Raw genomic sequence first — 10,976 nt, forward strand, 5'->3', positions numbered from 1 at the left:
CAGCAGTGTGTAAAATCACATATGCAGCATTATGATAAAATGGAAGAAGTTCGATTTAAGCATTCTTGATGCTAATGTAAAGGATGAGTTTGATTTCTACCAAACTTCTAAATGGAAAATTGGAAGTGCCCTAAAAATATGGGAATCTGAAGGAGTCTGGGCATTTGTTGAAAGGCATTCACAAGGAAAGAAATTACATTTCATTTTTAGTAGAGACCAACTGTCTCAGGGCACGTTGCAAGCATATATCTGGATATATTTGACCTTCCATAGACACCAGTGTCACACAGAGCTCATGTGCAAGGGGAAAAAAGGGCTTGCTGAAGAGAACTTCAGAAACCCGTAGCAGGAGGACAAGTAGTTAACCTCAATACATACAACAAATAACAGCTGTAGTAAATTCCAGAGGATTGGAAAAAAAAAAAAAAAGGCAGATATACTAGCATGTGTGAGATAAAAGGATGTTAAATGCTGATGAGCTTTAGTGAAGCTCAATAACTAGCTCAGTTTCTCATGTTTGGAATGCAAATTGAAAAACAAAAAAAAAACAGGAAGTCTTTTTCCTCTTCTAAATCACAAAATGGATATGAAACTGCAGATATTTGTGAAGGATGTGAAAATAACCAAATTGGCTCAATTCGGTAATTAGTCACATACCACTAAGTCATGCTCCCTTAAATGTAAAAAAAAAATAAAAAAATAAAAAAATAATTGTGGTATATAATTCCACAATAGCGATTCTTCTGATTTCTGTCTGAAAGCACATTCACAAAAATCAGTTTTAGGAAATTACAGTATGTATTCTGAATTCATTGTTTTTATTTGTGAAGATTAAAATTGGCATGCAAGTTACGCATTGCTTAAATGCTCAATGTGTCCCAAGATCTGGGGGGAATCAAATCTAAAACACCCATTTAATGGCAGGTGAGCCTGGTTCTTGGTTGCCAACCAGTGAGAATCTTATTTTTTTAAAGGAACATCAGGAGTAGGTGACATGAGTATTTTCATCTTCAGTCGAGATTTCCAGCTGCATTTTAAATCTGCTTAAACTGCATTATTTTGAATCAAACTACACTGGTCTTTCATGAAAAATGTCATTTGGTACTGATAGAAACCTGAAAACAGTACTTGGAATTTGTGTTTTCTCTGTAGTATTATATAGCTTGTTTGTGAGTGTTCAGATGAACGTTTAAGAAACCATAACGCTTCTTTATTTTTCTCTTTAATTAGACGTGTATGGAGGTATTAGAAGCTTTATGTGACGGTAGCCTTGGAGACTGTAAAGAAGCATCTGAAACTTACAGAGCAAATTGTCATAAGCTTTTCCCTTATGCTTTGGCTTTCATGCCCCCTGGATATGAAGAGGATATGAAGATCACAGTTAATGGAGATAGTTCTGCAGAACCTGAAGAACTGGCCAATGAAATATGAACAACTTTATTGGAAAAAAATGACATTGGACCATATCTGGTGTATAATATTTTTGTCACGCACCTGCTGAATTGTTCTAACTTACACAGAGAATGGAAGGAAAAAAAAAATGTTGCCTTCAAATAGTTTTACTTTTTTTTATCCTGCTGACAAAGTATATATATAAAATATCTAACATATTACTGGATATAGGTTGTTCGGTTTCTTAAAAATTAAAAGCTGCTAAAATTGAAGAAAAAAACCCTTATCCTTACCTACCTACCCATGTTTTTAAACTAATTTATATGAAATCTGGAGGTGTGTAGCCCTCAGAGCAGGTGTGTGGCAGAAATATTACTTTAAATTTGTCTTGTGAGATTACTGTTATCTCAGACAGCAAAAATGCTGTTTTAGCACTGGATTCTTTCACTGAGCACAAAGAGTTGTTGGGGCTTTAGCATCTGACTGATTTTGATACGGGGATGATTCTGTCCATAGGAAGTATGCAATGTGAATCAGAATATACAGAGAAACCCGCAACATACGCGTTATGTTGTGGATGCTGGGACATACCAATACCAAGCAGAATTAAAAAACATAGTGTGTTCAATAAGCTTGTTGTGTCTCTGAAAATCACTGTACACGATCAGTTTGGTGTTCTTGCACCACAGTTTTTAACTGAAGGAACCAGTTGAAATTATATCGCTCTGAATTAAACTTGGGGGGTGGGTCGGGGAGAACCAACTTTGCTGTTTTTGAGAAGAACCTATCCGTGTAGGTTGGCCAAACTTTTTAAAACTGTAATGCAAGAACCAAATAAAATTATGCACTGTGATGTGGCACCAACTAATTAGAAAGATAGCATGCATTTTTCACACAGAGTGAAAACAAAATGAGAACATACTATGGCTTGAAGTTGCAAAGAGGAGAACTCCTGACTACCATTTTGACTGATCAAGAGACTAATAGTTTAAAACCTCAGCAGGCCTTGTTCACGTTATGCAGAAAAAAAAAAAGTGCTGCAGTTTAGATACCTCTGGAACTTTTCCACAGTGTCACAGGTTTGTAATACTTGAAGCCCTACATTTCTAAGAATATATTTCTTGCTCAGTTGTTTCAGGCAAGCCCAAGACTTTGTAACTTTTAAGGGGCCCAAGATTTTTTTTCAATAACAGACCAGCTTCTTATTCCTGCAGTTACAGATGTAATTTCCTTTGTCAAACATAAGGTACCAAATATAATGCAATAAAATGTTTTGAAAAACAATTGTGTGAATATTTAAACCAATCTCTGTTGTACTTTGAAAATGAATGGGTTCACTAGAGTGCAGCTCAGGGTTGGCTTACTGTGCTGTCCAGTTATGCTAATAATGTCACTGCTGATGGGTGGATGTTGAGTATAAAGTGCAAATGCATTATATGTGAATACTGAATGTCTGGGAAGTCCTATAACACAGAATGCTTTACTACTTGGCTTTTAAGTTCCACCAATGTTATGTTGAATTTTATTTTCCAAGTCAAGCTATGTTCTACAAGTCTACTGTGTTAATAATACAGCTGTGTGCTCAAATGTTTTTTTTATAGGCTCATCATAAAACAGAGCAGAAAATAAACTACAGCTTATAAAGTGAGTGCCTTCTTTGCTGCAGGAGTTCAGTTTAGGGTATCTGTCATGTGGATACACAGCCTTCCTCTTCCGCATCATGGATGTCGGTGATTGACGCGTGCAGTTCAGAAATCTAGGAGGATTTGTTGAGGTTTGTAGTTTTCTGTCAGAAGAGCAGTTTTTTTGTTTCTTATGTATTCAGCGACACTTTCTTTTCATGGTTAGGTTATCCTTGCGTATGTTTGTAGCATAGTACATGTTGGAAGTGTAAGTTGTATTGCTATATTTGTATATTTAATCCGCTGGGCTTTAAGGGACTAGAATACCTATAGAGCCTTTAACTGACTGGTATTTAATGTCTAGATCTCAGTCTTTTCTGCAGCCTGGGATACTTGGACTGCATGTCTTCTGCAACTACTGAAGATGGCTCAATCTTGCATACACAAGCTATGAGCTTTTGGCCTTGCCTCTTTGAGTATTGCTGCCGTTTCCTTGGCTTCTGATGCTTAGCTAGAGGCAGATGAATGCTCACTTTTTTAAACAGATTGCGAATTGCGTCAAGCAAAATTTGTTTTTCAAATCCTGTTTTTTGGGTGCTGCCTATAAATGGGATTATTTCCTTTACTTTTTTACTGCCTGTTTCTGTGTTGAAATTGATTAAATAAAAGCAAGAAGTTATCCTTCATTATGCAAGTGGGAAAGGCTGTTTCCATGGGCCTTCCAGAAACTTCCATGTGTGCATCTGTTGCAGTTCCCCCAAAGACACTTCTTTGTAACCTCGCTGAAAGGCATCCACGGTCCTTCAGAAGTGATGCTTTCAGATTAAAGAGGTTCCACATCCCTTTCCAGAAGACTGCCGTCCCAGGCGATGAAACTAAGCGAAGAGTTTATCTGGACAAGAAGGTTCTTTAGTTGGTGTAGGAATTGTTATTCATCTTCACACATCTCATGTTAGGTGCAGGGTTGACTCCTGTGGAAGAGTTTGTAAGAGGTTGAAATGAAGTTATAATCCAAAGCAAGGAGTAGTCTGTGCAGTAGTAGTACAGAGGACCCTGCTACAGTGAGAACTTCCCGTTGCATACTGAGATCCAAAATTACAGTCACTGGTGTTCAGCTGCCAAAGCAGGTGAGCAGGGATCACAGCTGTGGTCAGAGTGACTGAGAGCAGCAGCTTTTTAGTGACAGGCTTTGTTTAGTGACAGGCTTTGGTTTGGTTCTTCAGTTTCTACTGGAGAAAGGTGTTTTCACCGTGAGTGGAGCCATGGGTGATGACATGCCATGGATATCTTCAGGAGGGTCGGGAGGAGGTGTTCACACAAATTTTCCCTAGACGAAGACTGTAGATCCCGCTAATGTATAAGCAGCGTCAGAGAAGTGGGCTTGAATCACAAGTAGTTGAAAGTGGTGGCTTGCCCCAAGATGATGGGGGCGAGGGGTGTCTCCTTTTTCACTTGGAGACCAGAACATTCAGGCATGAGGTATGTGTGTACAAACCAGTAAATATTCTCAAGATGATCTATTCAATAGCTCATCTTATACTTTGCATCTTAAATGCCTTAAAAGCCTTCATATTCTTCTAAAGTTACGTTTTTCGGCAGAGGTCTTAATACTTCCATGATAGTAGGGGAGGACTCATTTCCTGGTGCATGGCATCTCGAGTACAGAAAGAAATCTGTCGCTTGGTTTTTCTCCTAGTGTGGGGAGAAAATTCCAAGCTTTTCCAGGGAGCTCTTTAGGGCTAGATGAGGTACGTATTATTAGCCTAATAAATCTTCTGTTAGTGTTTCCTGTGGCTTGTTTTTACAGGTCTGGAGGTTCTCAACTGAACAGTAGATCCTGGAAGTTGGTGTGACACCTTTATTCTTCAGCCAGACAGAATTGTATTTGTCTTTTTAGAAAGAAAGTACCAGTGAGAGTAGGGTGAGGTCAGGCCTGAGAAACCAGAGGTGCAAATACAATTTCAGTATCATGTAAGCAAGTTCAAATGGGGAAAAAAAAAAAAAGATCTTAGTCTTACATGATGCCTTTGAGGGTTTGAGCAATGGTGCCATTGTTCCTGTAGTGCTAGCATCCCATACACCACAATTGTGGCTTGGGCATGTGCCACTAATGCGAAAATGTTTGATATTATGATAATCCAGCTCAATGTACCTGAGAAAAATGATTTTATTTTTCCCTTTTCATGATCGCTTTAAATGTTTTTGTAATTGTTCTCTACTGAGTAGCTAGCTAGCCTTGAAATCTTTCCCCCTATCTATCTAAAGGAAGTTTGCTCTAAAAGTGCGGTTTGTACCTGACTGATCATGTTAAACAGCTCAAACTGCGTGGAAGTAAGAGTTGTGCTTGTCTGGTAACAGACTGCATCCTGACCTCCTGCTTTGTGGTTCTGTGGAGGAAAAAGATGCAAATCTAGTGTGGTTAGACAGCGGTAGCAGTAAGGAATCAAGCAGTCTGTAAGCGTGTTAATGAAAGCTATTCCAGATGGAAGGAAATGGTTGCCGAGCTTGGGAAGGACTCGCTTCTAGGAGTGTTCCAGTGATGAACTGTTCTCTGGTGTTTTAAGGAGCAAAGGGCATATACCTTTACAAAACATGGTCGCGTCATTGTGATGACATTTCCTGGGAATTTAGGCATTAAAACCAGCTTGTCTCAGGCAGAGACTCTTCTTTGCAAGAGCATACAGACAGCATTGAGAACGGTGAGGAGAAACTGATTACAGTGGCTTGGCAAAAGGAGACTGAAGGGAGTTAGGAGGAGGTGGTATAATAGAAATTCTGTTTTAGATTAAGTATACAAGTATCTTTTTTGTTACTGGAAAGTACTGAAGCTGTAAATACTACAAATGCAGTCTCCCGTGTCAAAGAAGCTGTAAATGTGTATTACTGTAGAGTGGTACAAGCAAACAGTAGCATGTTCACAAGGATTCCAGCTTTGTATGTTGGTCTTCGAGTAAACGATGGCAGAAAACCCAGAGGGCAAGGGTTGTCCAGTTTACAAGGGGCCATATCAAAGGGTCTGTAAGAATATTTCAAGATAAGTATCACTAGAAAATCCAAAGCATCTTAGAATAGCTTCCCTAAGATGTTTGTTGTTTTAATTGAAAATGTTACATCTGCTAATTTTCCATAAAAAGGTAAAAATTCTACAAAATATTTCTGCCTGGCACTGCCCATTCAATATCTACCTCTACTAATTCTAGTCTAGTTCAGCTACTACTTAATTTTAGCCATTTAGCACATAACATATGAAGAAATGTCATTTACCTGGTTGGTGAACAAATGTATGATGATGGATACGTCTAGTTTTAAAATGTAATGCAATAAACTACAAACTTAGTGAAAGTCCTATTGTTGGTTCAGTGCGGCAGCATATTTATTGCTTCATTGCTGATCCGTTCAAAAATCTTAAATTATAAAGTCCACTGAGTTACTTGCAATTGTACTGGGATTCGCTTTCCCTTCCAGCCTTCCTAACTGGTTAACAATGTTGTACTGTGTTTTTACGCTCTTCTCTGGTGATAGCAAATATCAAAACTGGCAGGAAGTCAATCAATGAATAAAAATGCTGAGTTCTGTTTGTAAACGAGTACTAGTGTTTCCTTGTAGGGTTCGGTGTCCTGCTTAGATGCCTAACAGCCTCGTAATAAATCATCCCTTGAATGACAGCAGTCATGAATAGTTCTCTTAATTCCTAGCTGCCTGTGATGCTGGCAGCTCCATCACCCTGATGGGTCGCAAATTGGGGTGGGGGTCTCATAAAATGGAGGAAGGCCAGTAGGGGAAAGGACGTGGCTACCTTGGGAGTCATGCTGGGAAAGAACCAAGTTGGCAGGGAGGTTTCACCAAGTTTTTCCTACCCTATGAGCCGCTTATATGTACCCATGAAAAGGTGCTTTGCTCTTTCAGGCTACGAAGACCCAATATGGAGATTTGGGAAATGCTCTTGCTGTAGGATTGAATAAGAATGGGGTTTGAGAGGCAAGCGGACTGAAGAAGCATTTGCTATTTTCCTCAGATCTAGACTGAAGGGGCAGGGGGGAGCTCGGTAGCCTTCTCTTCCCCACCCATAAACCCCCAAAGCTTTCCTGACCCGGCATTCTCCCATTTCTTGTGGTTTCAATCAGTCTGCAGACAAAATAATGTGATAAAGGTGACAAATGAGATGAAAAGTAACTAGTTAGCAGCTGACACAGCATTATATGAAGTTAACATTTAGATTGCTAAATTTAGATTGCTAAAATTACCTGGGGAAAATTGTAACTGCAGTGTATAGTGAATAACACTGTATACGATGAGGACAAAGGACTCCAACAACGTTCAGGTTCCGTATTTTTTAATCAGTTCCTGGGGTTTTTGTTTGGGCAGTTGGCTGTCTTGTTTGTGTTTTGTTTTGTCTTTGCATTGTTTTGAGATATTGAAGTAATCACAGAAATATCTTCATGTTCACACCTTTGGAAGTGAAATGGGAGCTTGTTGCAGTAAAAGTTCCTTTGCATGGATAATACCCTACTTAAAAAACAACAACCAAATAAAAAAAAAAAAAAACAGCATCTCTTCTTTATAAATGTCCTCAGAAATTTAATTTTTCTTTTGTGAGAAGAGGGGCATTTGCTCTGGGCAGCTGCCTTCCTTGAACTTAATACCTTCAAACTTCATGCTCCCACTGATGGGAACAGCACCTTATGACCAGTCTGCAAGAGGACTTAAGGCACAGAAGATTTATGAGGAGAGAAGGTAGCATGGCAGTTCATACATTATTTCATCTACATAGAACTGTCAGGTCTGACTTTTCATCAGTACCTCTCTATTTCATCAAGTATAAAAGCTCTTTCTACCTTGCTGTTACGCTTCTGGAAACTGCCGTGAAGGTCACACATGCAGGAGCAGCAGACAAAACCTCTCTGCAGGCATTGCGGCCCTCACAGCACCCAAGAGGTACGTGCTGCTCACAGATCTTGTCCCCTTCCTGCAACCATCAAACCTCACAGGTTCTGGCAGAGGTGAGTAAGCACTGCATTAATAAACAAAGAGGGGAAAAAAAAAAAAGCATCTGGTTGACTCAGATTATGCGGTTGGCAAGGCACTGTCAGTGTTCTGCTCTATTTTGTGTGTGTGTGTTTTAATAATGCGTACCAAAGTAATGCTCTCAGTGGGTTGCATGACTGCTGCAATGCCTGAGCTGCTGTGCAGCAGGGGAAGGGGGGTCCTGCTTGGCCTAGCACTTTCCTGTGCTGTAGATGGAGCAGTCTACGTTTGCTTTATTGTGCAGTACTCTTGTTTGTGCTTTTAAATTCCTCTTTTGTCCCCTGATGAGAATCCGTTCACCACAAGTCCTTTACCGAGTCCAATGGATACTCCTACTTTCACTTACATTTCTATTTGGCAAAACTGGGCTGAGACTTCCTCATGCTGCTGTATGTTAGGCAGAGCAGCATCACAGCCTGTGCTGCGAGCCACCTCGTGCATCTGAAACCCGGTTCGTGCAACAGTTTGAACACAAAGGGATTGACCCCCTACCCTATCCTCTCTTTCCTCAGTTTCCTGAAAGTCTGAACTAAAATACAGAAAGCAAATGAGGACAGAGGGAACACGATTTGCAGCTCCTGTCACGTTCTGCCTTTTATAAATTATTGACAGGTACACAAAGTGCGTGCGTGCTACGTGAATAATGTATGCTGACCTAAATTCACCCCCAGATAAAACCCTGAAAGAGAAGGGAAGGGGACAGTGGAGAAAACCCCTTGTGCTGCAGGCGTGTTAAAACTGAGGAAGCGAAGTGATCTGCATGCAGGGCTGAGTCACACGTCTTGAGACACGGGCTGCTGCTGAATTTTGAGAAATGGCGAAAGACAGACTGACACCACTGGAATAAATAAAAGTGGGAACCCTGAACTGAGGGAAGCTTCAATAATTGGTAGCATAAGGAGCAACTTCACAAACCACTGGGAAAATAAAACTTTTGCCTCTTTTCTATGTGAACGATATCAGATGTGTGGGCTGTTTTTATTTTCTGTTTTTTCTTACGTACATTGTAAGTCATTCTTTGCAGGACGATCTTAGTGTTTTCGATAGTGAAAAAGCATTGTGTTATTTGCTCTCTAACATCCTTTCACTGGTAGCCTTCTTAAAATGCAGACTGGTGCGGCTGACGCCTTGAGGAGGGATGCTCCGTCAGACGAAGTGTCCTTGGGGCAGTGAAGAAGCAGGTTAGTCCTCAGAGCCGCCTGGGGCCTCCAGCATCTGCTTGGGAACCAGCAGCCAGTGCTGGCAGCAAGGCTTTCGGTGTCCGGGGCAGAGGAAGGGGGTTGCTGTTTATAAAGGTCATGGTGACTTTATTGCAACCCTCCATCTTATTCCTGCTGAAAACAAAACCAATGTTGCTACCAGCATCAGCAGGATTTTACCAAAAGGGACAGAAGTGGGAACAGTTCCCAGTTTTGCTCACAGGTTGGATTTTTTTATTCAATGTTTTAATTAAAATGGGAGAAGGACTATGCCCTCAATAACAAACGTGAGACCAGGGAAAGAAGGAGAAAATCTTGTTCGTGTAGAAATAATTAACAAAACCATACTCTGATATTGTAGTATTTGAAGAAAAGAAAAAAAAAAACAGATGACAGAAAATAAAATGCACTGTATGTCCTCACATCAAACAGTTCTAGGGATCAAGGTCTCCCAGTTAGATCTTACACAGGCGGGCGAATGGCTGGCAGAGAACAGTGCAGCTGGGTTTATTTGCTGCCCAGCGCTGATTTATCGGAGGCCGTGTCACCCACAGGTAAATATAGCAGCTCCGTGACATTTGACGAACCTTCCCACAGTGCTTCCTTGACACATGCAGAAAGCCCTGGGGCGCAGAGCAGGAAGAGAGAAAGCGTGGGCATGGTTTTTGGCTTACAGCACATCTGTTGGATCAAACGCCTCGGAGCAGCTTTGCTGCCCCTCGGGTGGGGACGGGCCCAGCACCACCTCCTCGGTGCTCCAGGGCAGGGCCTTTGGAGGCATTTGTGCAGGTCTGGTGTCTGCTGCGAGCCCCTGTTCCTGTGACAACCTCCTGACGTGGGGGTGTTCCTCAGCCACCTGAACGGCCCGACGGCGAGCTATTTTAGTCACAGTGGCGTCACGTTTCCGTAGGGACCCCACTGCCAAGCACTGAAGGCCCAACCCCACAGCCGCTCCAGTTCATACGAAAAGGGGCGTCGAGTGATTTGTGTCTATAAAACTATTGCTCGTGGAGCTGCAGGTGCTGCCTGTAGCACACAGGGTACAGATTTTCTCTGGCCATGTTTGGCAGGTTCTCGTGGCAGGGGATGTAAGGTTTATTTCAGTAATGACTACAACGTGGCCGGTGGATGAGGCCTGTCACCACCCAACCTAAGGCATACGCTAAGCTGAACACTGTCACTGATCTCTCATCAGCCATGCAAAACAAAATAAAAATAAAACCCAAGCACAAGCCAGACATGGAAAAACTTCAATTTCTCTTAATTTCATTAAGGATTTTAGGTTTATAGTTTTGACAAGAACAAGAGCACAGCAGCGAATGAGGAAGTCACATTCCAGTCACTGGCGGTAAAAGAAACTGTCAAAACTTCATCTCAGTGCAAAGACAGATGAAACGCTTGGCTTTGTGCTTTAAACAGGGTGTGTCAATACTTTGTTTTTCAGCTTGTTCTAGGAACCTGGCATACAGGGTTCTTAAATGCAGCTTTCTAAAGAGCTGCCCCGTGTTGCTACTACACCCCTGGCACCGGTGTTTCATCGCCAAGGAACATGTTAATGGAAGGTCCAACTCTTGGAGACTTGCAGAGCCAAGCCTTTTAACAGCAGAGCTTTTCCTTTCAAAACCACACAATTTCAAGACATGGAGGACTGGAGGCTCAGCACTGAAGGACTAAGCTCCCAGAGGAGTTCAGAAGTCAGAGGTGCAGTATCTCTGCAGAAACATTAAAAAATGCTTAA

General features: G+C 41.3%; 1 protein-coding gene across 1 annotated transcript in view; it reads left to right on the top strand.

Annotated features, from left to right (window-relative positions):
• NAA15 (N-alpha-acetyltransferase 15, NatA auxiliary subunit) overlaps positions 1-6,597 on the top strand; it is a 45,652-nt gene extending 39,055 nt beyond the window's left edge. Inside the window, exon 20 of the mRNA XM_048074981.2 lies at positions 1,231-6,597. Coding sequence (XP_047930938.2) covers positions 1,231-1,431 — 201 coding nt within the window. The 3' untranslated portion in view covers positions 1,432-6,597. The remainder of the gene's footprint in view (positions 1-1,230) is intronic.
• The last annotated feature ends 4,379 nt before the right edge of the window (positions 6,598-10,976 follow it).

The sequence above is a fragment of the Anser cygnoides genome, chromosome 4 (assembly GCF_040182565.1).
Source record: "Anser cygnoides isolate HZ-2024a breed goose chromosome 4, Taihu_goose_T2T_genome, whole genome shotgun sequence".
Taxonomy (NCBI): domain Eukaryota; kingdom Metazoa; phylum Chordata; class Aves; order Anseriformes; family Anatidae; genus Anser; species Anser cygnoides.